The sequence below is a fragment of the Corvus brachyrhynchos genome, unplaced genomic scaffold (assembly GCF_000691975.1).
Source record: "Corvus brachyrhynchos isolate BGI_N302 unplaced genomic scaffold, ASM69197v1 scaffold5, whole genome shotgun sequence".
NCBI lineage: Eukaryota > Metazoa > Chordata > Aves > Passeriformes > Corvidae > Corvus > Corvus brachyrhynchos.
The window spans coordinates 7,372,810-7,388,804 of NW_008238321.1; the positions used below are offsets into that span (position 1 = coordinate 7,372,810).

Consider the following 15,995-nt stretch of genomic DNA (forward strand, 5'->3'; position numbering starts at 1 on the left):
CCGCTCCCGCTTCCTGGAGCCTCCCAGCCAGGACCAGAGGCTCCAGGCCCAGCGGCTCCGCACGCCAGAGGTCAGAGCTCACGTACAGACACCTCAGAACAGGCCCCACGGCCACCAGTCACCTGAGCTACCTGAAGGCTACGGTGAGTGACCCACAGCTGTAAAACTGAAAGGGGTTCATTTTTCCAAATTCTCCCTTTTTAATACATCGAGGTGTTTTGCGTGTTGGAACAGGCAGCATCCACGTGCATCTCATGTTGCATTTTGGAAAAGGAACTAAGTGCAGATGGGAGTTTGAGATTGGCTAATTAGCAGCTGGCTACGCCAGGATACACTGAGGGGTTGATGGTATATTAAACATGAGGTTGTGGTATGATGCTGTTACAGAAAATTCACTGCTAATCTTGGCTGTGTATCTAGGGAGAACGAATGTAAAGAGCTCTTTAAACTAGAGCAGTAATGCTATTTTTTCCTTCCCCCTTGGCATGTTGTGTAGGTTTGAGCCCACATTTGAGAAAAGATCAGGAAAATATATAAAAGCAACAAAGAAACCAATAGTACAGAAGATTAGGAAGGATGAGATTAAGGAGAATTTAAATCTCAGAAAAGAGCACACCAAATCTAGGAGTAAAGAAATCTAGTTTGGAGATTTGGATTGTCTCAAAATCTAACAATGAAAATACGAACTAAAACATGCTGGTGCATGGATCTGTGAGTTTCAAAAGAATGTTGAAATGTGTAGTCAGAGTAACTTTGTCAAGGACAAAACAAGCCATGCTGCAAGAGATCAGTGTGATGGCTCCAGTGCTTTCTCCTAGGAGGAAAATATTCTGATGTCTTTAAACTGTTTATTTGGAATTTTTTTTAAGATTTGTAATTTAAAATAATTTTCCTTCCTTTTTTATAGAGCAAAGAACAACGGTACAGGGTCAGGTTTATTTTTTGCACACACAGACTGGAGTGAGCACGTGGCACGACCCAAGGATACCAAGGTATGTATTTATAGTTAAAAGTCGGGGGGTTTGATGTGTATATGTGTGGCAGGATGCTGGATTTATAAGAGCAAAAATCTATGAAATGGCCTGTCTGAATTTAAAGGGAGAGTTCCCAGCAGAGGAATAGTTTGGGGTGTTTCTAGTTACCATTTCACCAAACATTAAGAGTTACTCTTTTTGAAAGAAAGAATTATTTACTTGTGAATCATGTAAAACACAAAGCAAAAATATATGTAGCCCTTCAGGAACTCGTGTTTGACAAATTCTTCCTAAAATGTTGATGTAACTTTGTTTTTGGTGAAGCTACGAATTTCTGAATCTTATCTACATTTTTTTTTGTATGAAAACAATTTGGACTGCAAATTGAAGAAAAAACTGACTACTTTATTAAAATAATTGTTTCTTGATTATTCAACTTGTAACTTTTGTTTATTTAGTGCTCAGTTATGTATAACTGAAAGAGATTACTTGTTATCTTTAAACTTGAAATGGTTTGAGGTTTTTTATGCTTTAGGCCAGTGATTTGCAGCTAGAAAATTTGAATCCTTCACATGATTAATTTAGTAAAGCCTCTTTAGACCTTAACCTGCAGTTAATCCAGGTCTTTGTGAGTAAGGTCTGGTGCTCTTCCTGAGCAGCTCTGAATCTGGGCTGTTTCATGGGCCACCTGCACACCAGATTCAAGAGTGAAGTTCGTAACTCTCAGCTGCTGCACTGCCTGGATAATAGAGGGATGTGATACAGGATATTAGAAAAATGATATAAAGTAGTGCAGCCAAAAGTGGTGATAAAAGCTCAGTGTATGGAAGGAAATGAAAAATAAAGCTGAGAGAGAGAGAAAACAGCTGATGTTAGATTAGCTGGTATTGTTGGAAGAAGAAATGACAGTGGTTGTTCATTTGTGTCAGTCATGTCAGACTTGCATGCCCAAAACCTTGTGTCTTCTTCAAGTGATGCTGGTCACCCTAATGAAAGGTGCTGCTGCTTCTCTTCCCAAATCCTTGAACCGGGGTTTCAGGAGCAGCAATGGAAGTGGACACAGCAGTGTCTTGTGAGTCACAGGTCACACCTATTTTAGTTAAAGGTGACTTTCATGCTACCAGCTTGTGGTGCAAAAGCCTAACCTTGCCATGAGGCAAAGATGTAGGTTAGAACCTGCTGTAATCAGATCTCTGCAGGACTTTCAGATGCACAGCTGATCACAGCAAATGGTCCCAACCATAATCTCCTTTAAGGAGCCTAGCAAGGGCTTGTCTGTCTGCCTGTGTGTCCTCTTGGCTTATGCTCACTGTGACACTGAGGCATCTTCGGTGTTCAAAGCATTTCTACCTTTCTAAAGCCTCTCAGTTAACTCATTTATACAAATGTTGCATGGTTAGATTTAGGTGAGGAATTGCACAGAGTGGTGCCTTCAACTCTGAATCCATGCCAAATGTCTGAAGAATGCTTTAATTAACAATGGGTTTTCTGCCTAAAAAATAACCTTCAGGTTTCCTTCCTTTCTTCCTTTTCTTGCCACTCTTAGTGTTTTCCTCTGTTAGGTGGCTGGAGCCTTAGGTATTTTCAATCTTTTTAGGTGTAAATGCATTCTATGTATTGAATTCAAACACTGCCTGGAAGTTAGTGACTGCCTTTAGCAGCACTTAGAGTGATACCTGAATTTTATCCAGGATGAAAGGGGTGAGTGAATGTGTTGCTAAAGCCTTATCTCAATGCTTTTTCAGTCAAATAGTCAGGATTCTAACCTTAACCTAAATAAAGAGGTGATTTTAATTTTTTTAAGTGTATTAGTGTTTGGCTGCTTAGCTTCAGATGTGATGTGCATTAACATCTTGTTTGTTTTTCACTTTAGAGACCTTAACAGTGTGAATTGTGATGAACTGGGACCTTTGCCTCCAGGCTGGGAAGTCAGAAGTACAGTTTCAGGAAGAATATATTTTGTAGATCATAACAACAGAACCACACAATTCACAGATCCACGACTACATCACATCATGAAGTAAGAGCTTTGCCTCATAAATAATTCCTGTCAGGTCTGGGAGTCATGAGGGGCTGAAATCCTGAATGATACTGGGGAACAGATGCAGCCAGTGCTGTAGTCAGGGTCCAAGCATTGGTTCTCAGTGCTGGTTTTATCTTAAGTTTTTTTGCTGAGACTCTTCGGAAGGGTTTTTACTCTGCTCTGCACAGTTCTGGAATTGCTGCGTGTGGGGTAGAGGGTCTGCCAGGGGTTCCCCAGCAGTCAGCTCATGTCTGTCTGGATGAGCAGTTCTAGCTCTGTGCTGGCTGTGCTGGATCTGGACTAACTTCATACTCCCTTGAGCTCCAGACAATGGGAACATAAAGCCAGCTGGAGTCTGGTCAACTGGTGCTGTGCACAGCCAGTTTGGGTTTAGCAAGATTTAGTAAGCTCAAGTTCTGCATCATACAAAGGCAGCTGAATCGTCATGGAACTGACCCTGGAAGCAGCCTGGCAGTGCTGCTTGTGCCCAAGACCAGACTTTTTCCTGTGCTTGAAGCCAGCTGGGTAATCTCTGTATCTAAAAGATAATTGCTCCACAACCCGAATAAAGCACTGATGGATAAGGATAATTGAGTGTATGAAGCTGCAACTATTTGGGGCAAGTATATCTTTCTCTCTTAACAACCACAGATGCAGTATTTTTATTGTGTCAAGAGTCCCCAGCCTCATTTTGCATGGAGCTGGAATAAAATCAGTTGCAGTTGTTAGACAGTTCCCTTTATAAAGCTGTTGTTTGTTCCATTAGAGGTCTCTTTCAGTGTTGCACTCCTGAAAGTTGTCTCCATGTGGGAGAATACCACACAAACTTTAGTTACTGCTCAGTCAGCAATCAGTGATCATGTTCCAGAGCCTTCCACAGTGCTTTGCCATATAATAACAGTTAAAAAATGCTGAAACTCTTTAAGTAGCTGTGTTCCTTACATCCTTGAATTTAGTGTAATGATGGTACAGAAGTACCCAGCTGAATACACATTTCACTCCATGTTCCTCTTAGAGAAGCTTAATAATTTCTTCCATCATTGTTTTACGTATTCCTTATTGTTATGTGTCCAGAATAAATATTGTTCTTTTTTCCTCTAAGCCATCAATGCCAGCTAAAAGAGCCCAGCCAGCAGCCTCTGCCAGCTCCAAATGAGGGATCATTGGAAGAGGGTGAGGAGTTGCCTGCACAGAGATATGAAAGAGACTTGGTACAAAAGTTGAAAGTTCTTAGACACGAGCTCTCTCTTCAGCAACCTCAGGCTGGTCACTGTCGCATTGAAGTATCCAGAGAGGAAATATTTGAGGTATCGGATTGATTTTTTTACTACTTACAGCAGCTTTTGTCACTGAAAAGTAAAACTGATCAGTGATTATAACAACTTTGCTTCACAAGCACCCACCACATTACACAATAGTCATTGGAATTTGCTTCAGATTAGCACTCAGACTCATGTTTTCTATAGTTCAGTAACAATGTATGTATTACAGAAATGCAAAAATCTTACAGTATTAGAGAAATCTTATTAGCCTTAATTATAGGAAGGAAATAAGATATCTAATTGTACAAATGCACATACAGGAATCCTATCGTCAGATAATGAAGATGAGGCCAAAGGACTTGAAAAAGAGGCTTATGGTGAAATTCCGAGGAGAGGAAGGCCTGGACTATGGAGGAGTAGCAAGGTGAGATTTTGGGGGTTTTCTGACACCTCTTAACTGTAAAGTTGTCCTTTAAGTGCCCCATGGTTGATACCATTCCCTTTCAAGTTACCTGTTAATGGTATACGTTAATTATTTGTGGTCTAGTTTATAGACAAGTGGGTGTAGCTTCACTCTTTTTATGGTAGGTTGGAAAGTGGAAGCTTGTTATTTAACAGTTGTGCCACTACAAGTTATGAAAGTGTGATCAGCTCAAATTGTGAGGTCTCTCAGGGAGTATATAGACCCTGAAGTCACATCCAGATCACAGGAATGGTTTTGTTAAACACACTTCTCTGATTTCCCACAAATGGATTGCAGGAGGGTAGGGGTTCCTTTTTGTTATGTCTCAGCCGCATTCAGGAGAGTTCTGTGATCTGTTGGAGCAGGAGTGGAGATGAACTAATCCTAAACAAAGGCTAAAATTTTAGTGAGGACTTGCCTCCCTCTTAAAAATGACAATAATTCCCTGTGGGTCACATCAGATCTGAAATTCAGGAGCTGATTGTAGCATCACTGAAAAAACGCTCACCTTTGTGGTGGCTCAGAGTTGTGTAAATTCACGGAGAAATTTCTCAAATCCACAGAAGCTCCCCACTTAGGCATCTTTCAGTGATCAATCCCTGGACAAAGGAAAGAAGCTGGAACATTCTGAGCTGCCTTATCCGAGGCAACCTTGGGTGTCTCCACTGTTGACATCCTGTTGCCCTGATGTCTTTCGTAATTGCCCATTAGTTGCAACTGACTCACATCAGTACAGCTCCACTTCTAAGCATTACAACTGATAGTTCACTCAGAATATTTTGGACCTGGGAATGGTGTCCAAATTTAACAACAAAGGGGTATTTATCATGGTGACTTGGGAGGTCACAAATAGCTCTAGTTCTGCTCCTGTCCTTGTGTGTTACCAAGAAAATTTACCCAACCCCTCCTTTTAATGCACTTGGTCTCTGTTCATTCTGGCCTCTGCTGAAAGCAGTCACCGAGCTGGCAGAAAAACAGCTTTTCTAAAGATCCCCAGTGATTGAGCTGATTCTAATCAACAGATTTTTTTAATATTTCCTTATACTGTACAGGTTGCAGAGAAGCAGATCTCGTAGGCTCCAAATAGCTGAACTCTGTACAAAGGCAGGACTTTTTTGGAAGTGTGGCTTGTTCAGACTCAATTAGTTGAGGGCATTGTCTGACAGCTTGCTGTAGCTTCTCTAATTGATGTTAATTCAGTGCTTCTAAACTAAACCAAGTCTGCCCTGAGTGGAGTAGGACACTGTGGGGTTTTAATCACACCTTTTTGGTCTACAAAGGGAGGGCAGCACAAGATGGTCTAATTTTGAAATAAGTATTTTGTAACTGATCAAGCACAATAATTGTATTATCTAAAACTTAAGTGCAAATTGCACTCTTTTTTTTTCTTTTTTGCAGAGAGTGGTTGTATTTACTATGCCATGAAATGTTGAATCCCTACTATGGACTCTTCCAGTACTCCACAGATAATATTTACATGCTGCAAATCAACCCAGACTCTTCTATCAATCCTGTAAGTACTAATTTCTCAGCAATATTCCTACTTAAGAGATGTCCTCTGCAGTTTCTTACAGCTGTTCTTCCACAAGAAGAGCCTAACTCCAGGGTACATCAGAATAAGAAGTGTTACTGTCCTATATTGACATAGTATGAAGCAGAGGGGTTTTGTTCAGAAATTAAAAGCATGTTATCCTTTGATAAATATCTGATTTCTTTGAGACTCAGTACTGATTGGTTTGCACAGTGATTCTGAGAAGACAAGACAGATGAAATTCATCTTCACTGTGAACACAGGTGGTTGTGCACACAGCATTTCATTCCCAGCAGTGCCACCCCATGACTTTCAGGGATGTATCCCTTGCTTGCCCTTTCTCACTACGCTCCTGTGCTTGCTTTTTTTCTTACTGGAGGATTTGTATTGATGCAGACCCTAAAAGGAGCAGCAGTTCTGTATTAGTAGAGGGAATTCTTCCTGTCATGACATTTCCTGACATTTACACTGGAAGGTGAGGGAGATGGATTGGAAGAATGTCAACCATAGGACTTATACCTCAGTTTTCAAAAGTTAGTTTAAAAGGAACATGAAAGAAATGAAGGAAACAAGCACACTGCTTCCTCAAGAGTAGATACACTTGGATGGTTAAACAAAGAATAAACTAATTTGTTTGGAATCCTCGTCTTCTTGGTTCTGTAGGTTTCATGGGGATTTTCTTTCTCCAAGTTTTGCCCTTTCAGAGGTCTAGAGGATTTGAATACAATTTATTAATCAGGTAATGCACAGAGACTTCTTTGAGGTTTTTAATTATTAAATGCTTTGGTTTTGGTTATTTTGTGAGGAAAAACAGTGGCTGCTCTTGCCCAGAGGGTTGCAGGTAACTCACACTGAACAAACCAGCAAGGGTGCCACAAGATGTCAGTGTCTTCCCAAGCCTGATTCTCGTCTCTCCCTGCAGGACCATTTGTCTTATTTCCATTTTGTTGGTCGGATAATGGGTTTGGCTGTGTTCCATGGACACTATATCAACGGGGGGTTCACAGTTCCCTTTTACAAACAGCTGCTGGGGAAACCCATCCAGCTCTCCGATCTGGAATCTGTTGACCCAGAATTACACAAAAGTTTAGTCTGGATCTTGTAAGTACTGAATTTAGCAATCGTCTGGCTGTAGAGAAAATGGGGTAGTTTGTTGGCAATAGTGAGATGCTTTAGAGAAAGAGTTTGCAAAAAACTTTATGGTGGCAGTCTGTACAAAGTCATTAAACTATTCTTAATGTATCAAAGGTACTTGATGAAAAGTTCTCATTGCAAACTCTCCTTGCAATAAAAATACTAAATCATTAAAGGTCACATGGGTGTGGTAGAATATCACAGTATCAAAATTCAAACTCAGGACAGAGCTCTGAGGGGAAGTACAGCCTTCTTCAAAAGAAACCCAACTCTGATTAAAATGAAAATAAATGGGAGTGATTTGGGCTTCCGTATGCTTACAGAACAAGATCCAGCATTCAGTGTAGCTTTGGGACTCTTCAGAACTGCTTTGCATTATCTCAGTTTCTTTTCCTAAATGCTGTTTTGAATTTGTATTTAAAGTTACTGATGATGAAGTTCTCTATGTGTGGTCTCTTCTGTGCTTCACAGATACGTGACAGCAGAGCAGATTCTTGCTGGGTCTATATGTATATGTTATGTGTGTATGTATTTCTGTATATAGGGTTTTATCCAGTATCCTGAGTTCTACTAGAATTAGATGAATATCCCATATCAGGCTCTTCAACATGAACTAAACCATACAGAAATTGGTGGCAATATTCCTCTAGTGTGTGAAATGCAGGTAGTAACTAAGGTTTAGCCTGAAGACTACTTAGGTGTTCGAATAACTGTCAACATCACCACTGAGAGTTAACAAAATACCAAAAATACTGAGTTTATGCCCTGTGCATTGGCAGAGAGAACGATATCACACCAGTTCTGGACCATACGTTCTGTGTGGAACACAACGCTTTTGGGAGGATTTTACAGCATGAACTCAAACCAAATGGCAGGAATATTCCAGTGACAGAAGAGAACAAGAAGGAATATGTCAGGTATTGCAAACAGAAATATGTCCTTTAAATGTAGTGGGAAGAGGGTAGTAAATTGAATTCTTGTATATAGAGAAACTAATGAAATAATTTTTTTGGGTGGAAACACCTGAGTCATAAATGACATCAATGTTTTCACTGGAAGACCTGGGAAGATGAAGTTCTGAATGGTACTTTCTTTTTCTGTTGATGGTGCAATAGTTAACTGTTGATGGAAAAAGGAATGGATAAGCACTTCTTTCATAATACAAAATGTGTCTGTTAAAACAAGGTCCTCTGTAAAACCAGCATTTTCCAAGTCTGCTGTAAAAATCCCAGTCCTGTCCAGCTCATCACCCCTGACTTCTTCCTTCCTCCTCCACAGGTTGTATGTGAACTGGCGGTTCATGAGAGGAATAGAGGCGCAGTTCCTAGCTCTGCAGAAAGGTTTTAATGAACTTATTCCTCAACATCTCCTTAAGCCTTTTGACCAGAAGGAACTTGAGGTATGTTTTATCCACATGGATTATTGTTTTGTCATTTGTTTGATCCACAGTCAACAAAACAAGCAATTCCATTTTACATACCAGAAAGCTGAGGATTTGTTTAACCAAACCTTTTTTAGGTTTATTCTAGACATTCTTTGGGTTGATATTACTGAGAAGGCTACTTAAATAGGAAAGATAAATACACCATGGTGTCTATCCAAGGACTAATGCTTAAGGCAGGTGGTCTGAGAAGGAGAAAACACTGCAAGTTTGAGGAATTGTTGGCAATAGTTATTTACCCCAGAATCTGTTTTGTCCAGTGACTTTTCATGCATGGCTGTTTCTGTGTGCACACAAGGATTGGTTTACAGAAATAGAAGGGTTGCGCATATAGAAAAGAAATTAATTTGTCTTCTTGTTAAATCCTGAGGTGCAGAAGGCTACCTCTTAAAATAATTCCTGTAAGAGCAATTTTTCCTCTGGTTTTACGTTTTAGAAAAAATAAGACAAGCTGTGGAATATTCAGCATTTGTGGTATTGAAAGCACTAGCTTTGTGCTAGTCAGTCATGCATTTTGATTAATCCCACAAAGTTCTTGCGTTCCATTTGCTTAAAAAGGCAGATTAAAAATCCATTAAATATTTCAATACTGTCCACGTCAGAATAGTCACAACTACCCTAATGATGTAAGCAAGTGTAAATGGGTGCTGTCTTGGTGGCACAACAAGGCAGCTGCTAAAGGGCAGCTCTCAGAAATGGGATCCTCAGTGTGGAATATTATGGGAAATTTAGAACATGACACACGTTGTGTTTTGAGGGGTGAAGTTTGCTCTGTGCTATTTATTTGTTTTTGCCACAGGAGGTGGTTAAATGCATGGCCAGCAGCAACTTCCTTTTACAGTATTTTGCAACTTGGTGTCATCTGGAAAAGAGATTGAAGTGATATGTCTGGTCTGTGTCAGAGACTGTCACAAATGGGGTGAAAAAAGAGATGAAAAGTTTCTGTAGTTTTTTGTGGAACAACAAAGCAACTCAGATGTTCCCATAAGCCGAGCAGGATTCCATTGTAGCTGGTATTGGCTGGTATAGGACAATCCTGCAGCAGGGCAATGATGCTGTGCCACAGCAGAGGACATGCCTTATTCCAGAGCAGTGCTGTGCCCTCATAAAGACAGGCTGTACCTTCCAGGGAGCACAGATTTAACAAAGCAAGTCTTGCATGGGCTTCTGACTCTTAGTTGCTTGTGAAAGTTCTAATGCTGGTAAAGCACTGCTTGGGGTCAGTTTCACTGCAGTGAAACTGGAGAGATTTACTTCCAGTTCTGTACTGTTTTGGAATGTTACCTCACACCAAAAAGGTGGGTGAAGCACCTAAACAATGCCAGGCTTCGTGACGTGGTTGGATGTGTTTTTGTAACTGCAAACGTGAAATGACGCTGGACTTTAAAGTACTTTCCAATCTTTTAACAGCTGATCATAGGAGGCCTGGATAAGATAGACCTGAATGACTGGAAGTCCAACACCCGCCTAAAGCACTGCATGGCTGACAGCAACATCGTCAAGTGGTTCTGGCAAGCAGTGGAAACGTTTGATGAAGAAAGAAGGGCAAGGCTGCTGCAGTTTGTGACAGGCTCGACGCGTGTCCCACTTCAAGGTTTCAAGGCTTTACAAGGTGACTGATGTGGAGGCTGAGTTAATCTGTGGTTGGAGAAAGAGATAAAAGTGGTGTGGTATTTACCGGCCCCTTGTAAAATATCAGCATATTACTGGATAAGTCAATTACTTGCAAACTTTAGAGCCGGAGAGCAGTTTTACATTTGTCAGCGGCTCAGCTGCTGCTGAGCACTTTGGCTGTTGCTGATAGTGATGGAAGCTGGTACATCTGTTACTGTGCAGTGCTTTGACTGCTGTCAATTTTGGCTTGTCAGTCTCCTACAGCTCTCTGCTCTGATGTTCAAATCATTCCATGTGAACATGCACGGAGATAAATGGCTGACTAAAGAACTTTTTTATGTGAGAATTGTATTCCCTTCAGTGTTTGGCAACAAACCATTAGGCTTTAGAGCAAATTTCTGAAAATTGCAGGTTTTTATCAAAAAGATGGCAGTGTCCTTGGCTGTTGTGATCTCCTGATCACATTGCATTTGTTGGCTGACAGTAAATTGATGTTCAGAATTAAAATACTAGTTCTCTTTTACAAGGAAAACCTTCTTGCACTTAAGCATTTTCATTTTTGATGGTGCAGCTTCATTAATATCAAATTTAGCAGCTTTCCAAAATACCAGTCTGTAAAATGATTGTCACAAACAGCTCTATCTCTTCTGCCATCCCTTCATCAGCTGGTAATATCGCTACAGATTTAGCCTAGGACATACTTAGGCTTGCAGCTGGAAGTGTAATTTCCTCTCTTGCCTTTTTATAAGCAGCAAAATATGTGTGTGTGAATGATGTTTTGTTGAAGTGCATTAACTAGAATGTCTGTCTAAGGTTCTACAGGCGCTGCAGGACCCAGACTGTTTACCATCCATTTAATAGATGCAAACACAGACAACCTTCCAAAAGCCCACACTTGGTAAGATGGAAACACTCTGCTTCCTCTCCCTTTGTCTTGTTTGTCCTGGGTAGGGATTAGGCATGTGATACACATGGATGACTCCAAGTGTGCTCTGTTAGCTTGGACATATCTGCAGTCTGCAGCCAGCAAAAGAATTTGCTTTTCTTAAAGCTTGATTTGTCTTCTATACTATCTGTGGTTTTCATCTATTCTAGAGGTGATTATTCTGGGTAGTGAGACATTTGTAAGTTTATTTCTTTATTTCTTTATTACAAAGAAGTGTTGTCAAATGTTGGAAGCTCGTGCTGTTGGTGCAGTATAGGCACAGCCTGAGCCCTTGCACGGAAATCTCACTCCATCAGAGGCAGGAAATGGTGTCAGCAGCAGCACAGACTGTCTGCAGGCAGGGCAGGGAGTGGGCCTGCCTGATGTGTTGCTTTTTATTTGCAAGTCTCCTGCATCTGCCTCTTCCTCCTCTTCATGCCAAACGCTGCCCTCTTAAGTTGTGCATTCCTAAAAAATGTAGAAATAGTTGTTTTTCTTCTTGCCTGCTTTGGCCAATGAGGCAGCTGAGAGTTTTTACAATTTCTATCTATATGTAGCTTCTTTACAATTTTCCCCCAATAAGCACTTCAGATCCATCAATGTTCTGTTACTTTCCCTGCAGCTTTAACCGGATCGACATTCCGCCTTATGAGTCATATGAGAAGCTTTATGAGAAGCTGTTGACAGCTGTGGAAGAGACGTGTGGGTTTGCTGTGGAGTGAAAAAGCAACCAAAGGAAACAGATGCTAGCTCATGGACCACCAAATCAAAAGCTAGGAGAAGCTTGCTGTGAACTTCCTGCTAAGCTGTCTGAAGCATCCGAACTCTGACAACTTAGAGATGGGGCTGTTTCCCTTCCACCGCTGGTGGATATGGGGGGGAGGGTCGGGGCTTTTCTTGGTGGTTCCCAGCTCTATTTTCTCCCCTTTGTTACAATAACCCCTTCCCTCTTCTTCCATCCTCCCTGAAATGAAATGCAGCCAAGTTCAGCATTTGGCTTTGGTTACACAGGATATTCTGCTAGATTTGTAACACATATTGTGATAGGGTCAGCAACCTGTGGGGCTTTTTTAATAGGAGAATCAAAGTGTATTTGAGAATGAGCTTAATTTGCTGAGGACTTGCAACTGGTAGGTGCACCTGGTTAGTCTGTCTTAAATCAAGCTTGAGCCTTTGTGGAGTCCAGCAGGTGCAGAGTGTCTGACTGGCACCAGAATTTGCATTGCACATTTTAAACATCTGTTTAAAAAGTAAACTTCTAGCAGAAAATACCTCCATATGAACACTTAACTGAAAGGTAAAGAAATCCAAGTTCTGCTTTAGCAGGAAGCTCCCAGTGGAAGCTGTGGCCCACCTTGAGAAAAGTGAAGGAATCTGGGACAGCTTAAACGGTATTGTATGATTTCTTTTTGGTTTTCCTGGCTGAAATCTACTTGTTTTGCACATGAAAACAATTCTTTCCTCTTGCAGAATTACTTTCCATAGTTTGTTCAGATGTAAGTACCTTGCAGAGAAGCCTTGTGAGGAGGAGACAGGATAAAATTCCATTCAATCCCAAAGCTGTGATTTCTGTGCCACTGTTTTACCCAAGATGTGTTTGTGTGACTTTAAATTCTAAGACTCACATGGAAATCACTAAAAGTCAAGTTAACAGAGCAAACTCCTGCTTCAAATTTTTTGGCCTTGAGAAAGGTTTATTTGGAGATTGGGGTAAAAGGGGAACAATGTAAAATTTGGAGATGAGGTAAAAAGGGAATACATTCTCAATGTTACAGAAAGCTATTGGAAGAATTTATGCCTTCAGTTCCATAGGGATGAAAATTTCTCCAGAGAGCCATATAAGGCTATTTTTTCCAATATCTGAAACTAATATTAAAAGGTTTGTTCTCTAACACAGGGGAAACAAAAGCAAATCCAATACCTGAATGTCTTGGTTTGAAAGACAGATGTCTGCTAAGGAAGGCAGGAGCCTCCCTTGGAATGGAAAATGTAAACTCCTCCCCTCCAAATTATTATAATTTTGAAATTAAGGGGCTTTCAGGCAAAGATATGAGAAATAGGAATAACAGTTCTTTACTAGTATATATAAATATATATAACAAGGCAATAATACAGAAACACTGGTTTAACCTGACAGTCAGGATACAACCTGACACCCTGTTGGTCAGGGTGCTGGGAGCAGTCTGATTAAGTGGTGGCTGCAGTCCTCTTTGAAGTGGTACCTATGGTTCTGTCAAAGCTGTGATCCTGTAGAAGGGTCTGGTCTTCCTCTGAAGGTCCAGTGATGATTATGTAGCTCTTGTCCTCTGGGAATCCAGTAGGTCAGGGCTGCCTGTGGTGTTCCAAACTTCAGATTATATCCAGGCCGGAAGAATGCTTGGTTGCCCCCCTGGGCGGAACATCTCACAATGGGATGATGTGATTTTATGAGTCATGCAGTGAGGTTAGGTGGCCCATTAGCAGAAGATATCCCTCCGGAGGGAGTTATCAGTGATGTGTCATAGAAGAGACAAAGAACCATAACACCTGCCCCACCTGGTTTTAACAGATGGTGATAGAATACATACTTTTGGTTACATCTCGTATTGTAAGCTAAGACACTGAATCACTAACATTTTTCCAGTTTGCACACCAAGATGAGACTATTTTAACAAATAACATGGCTTCAGAGAGACCCAGTTATCTATCAAACATGTCTTTTAAGCAGACTTGATTGTATAGGATTTTTTTTTCTTTTGGAAGCCTGATTTTTAGAGAGATTCATGACTGAAACACTTAACAGATGTTTATAGAATAGTGCATTGAAATTCAGCTGGGTAAGAGACTGTCCTTAGGAGATGTCTACTGGAATACTTCTATTTTGTCTTTTTTTTAATTGAATTTGATAATAGCTTTAAACTGTGATAGGACAGAAAGTAGACACTTGTCAAAACCCTGGCATTTTTCTCTGTTTTGTTTGTTTGTGGTTTTCTTTTTGCCATTGACCATAATTCTTGTGATTTGTTGTCAGGAGTCGCATCGGAGGTGTAAAATTGTACCATATTGTGAGATTTGCACAGGGTGGCTAAAGATGCTCATCCTGCAGGACTGTACAGGAGAGGCATGTTCAGCCCCATGTTCTGTAGGGATCTTTTGGCACTTGGAGACCAGTTTCTGCAGTTCTGGTTGTTGGGATGTGCAACAGTTGGCAGACAGCATCCCTACGGTCCCGGGCTGAGTAGCAGAGTCCCCACAACCCTGGATTTTCCAAATGGCTTCGAAGTCAAACCTGTTCATAGAGTGTATTTAATCCTTTCAGTATGTTTGAATGTGCAATAAACCAGTCAGATAGGAAAAATGCAAAATGGATTATTGCCCAAAAGCTTTGCATGCTGTCTCATGTGGATTTTTCACTAAAAATGTGTAAAAAAATAAACCAAACCCAAACCCAGATACTAAAGCCCACCCCTAATAAAAATCTTGTCGCACCTGCAGCACAACTGGCTCAGTACAAACCAAGCAAGGTGAAGGGAAAGGCCCCTGATTTGGAGATCTATAGGTCAAGTAGCTTTATGTCAACAACCCAGTTGACATAAGATAGTTCCTAATGTCTTTGCTAGGTCAGTGTTTTATTAAATGCACAAAATAAGAATAGGCAAGGATTGTTGTTTTGAAAAGTCCGTCTGTTTTTTGCTGTATTTAAAAGCCCTTGTCAAGGTACCTCCTCCGTGCTGACAGTAACGAGAATAGGGCACTGTCTTTTAAATTATTTCAGTTCTCTTTTCAACAGCTTCACCACCTCTCCCGTCGTGTTGTCTTTGCAATTTTGTGCCACTTCAGTGACGACAAAGACATTTTTTGTCTTGTTCTGTACATGCATTTGAGGCAGGCCTTAAAGCTGGTTGGGTGGATGGAGGAACAGCAAGAAGCGAGGCAGGATGGCTTTGGAGCCGTGGCTTGTTCCTGTGCCCAGTTCCAAGGCCAGGAAAGGACGAAATGCCAACAGTGGCTCTCAGAGGTCTGGGATAACCTCAGCTGTCTGAATTTGTGTGTCCATTCCCACTCGGTCTGCCAGCACTTGAGCTTGGTTGTTACTTCTCAAACTTGCCCAAAGAATACCATTGAGTCCCGTGTTCATTTTGTCATTCCACGTTCCACCTTGTGCGCGGATACTCTTGGATCTGACCTGAAGGAAATACAAGGTACAGCGTGTCTGTTGTTCCTGTCCAACGGCAAACCCCGCAGCTGATCCATCGGCACAGCCCTGCAGTGCCCTGATACTGCTCCTCAGCCTATACTCTACGCTCAGGGATGTAGGAAACCACCACTCTGCTCGTGTGTTCGACCGGGAAGAAACGAGACTGTTGGATGGGTGTGAGTGTTCACTTGGGCATTATGTTAGACAAGACCCTGCTCCAAAAAGGCTGTTTGAAGCTCCAGACGGTGCGATTGGCGCTCGCTCAGCAGTTTGTCCTCAGTTCAAGTTGAGGTGGTTGTAAAATCCAACAGATTTTGTAAATTACTGATCCAGCCACCGGGCCCTCTGGAGCCAGTGCCCAGGTTCAGGGCCGTGTGGCACAGCAAGTTCCCAGAAACACAGTATGGATCTGGTTTTAATCTGTTAATTTTTTTTTGTTGTTATTGTTGTT

The 15,995-nt window shown here is 41.2% G+C and overlaps 1 protein-coding gene across 1 annotated transcript in view; it reads left to right on the forward strand.

The window, feature by feature from the left end:
• Positions 1-13,155, forward strand: part of SMURF1 (SMAD specific E3 ubiquitin protein ligase 1) — a 32,486-nt gene extending 19,331 nt beyond the window's left edge. Inside the window, exons 9-20 of the mRNA XM_017734286.1 lie at positions 4-143; positions 908-992; positions 2,848-2,994; positions 4,100-4,304; positions 4,580-4,683; positions 6,121-6,235; positions 7,176-7,354; positions 8,167-8,304; positions 8,666-8,786; positions 10,239-10,440; positions 11,265-11,340; positions 11,990-13,155. Coding sequence (XP_017589775.1) covers positions 4-143; positions 908-992; positions 2,848-2,994; positions 4,100-4,304; positions 4,580-4,683; positions 6,121-6,235; positions 7,176-7,354; positions 8,167-8,304; positions 8,666-8,786; positions 10,239-10,440; positions 11,265-11,340; positions 11,990-12,089 — 1,612 coding nt within the window. The 3' untranslated portion in view covers positions 12,090-13,155. The remainder of the gene's footprint in view (positions 1-3; positions 144-907; positions 993-2,847; positions 2,995-4,099; positions 4,305-4,579; positions 4,684-6,120; positions 6,236-7,175; positions 7,355-8,166; positions 8,305-8,665; positions 8,787-10,238; positions 10,441-11,264; positions 11,341-11,989) is intronic.
• The last annotated feature ends 2,840 nt before the right edge of the window (positions 13,156-15,995 follow it).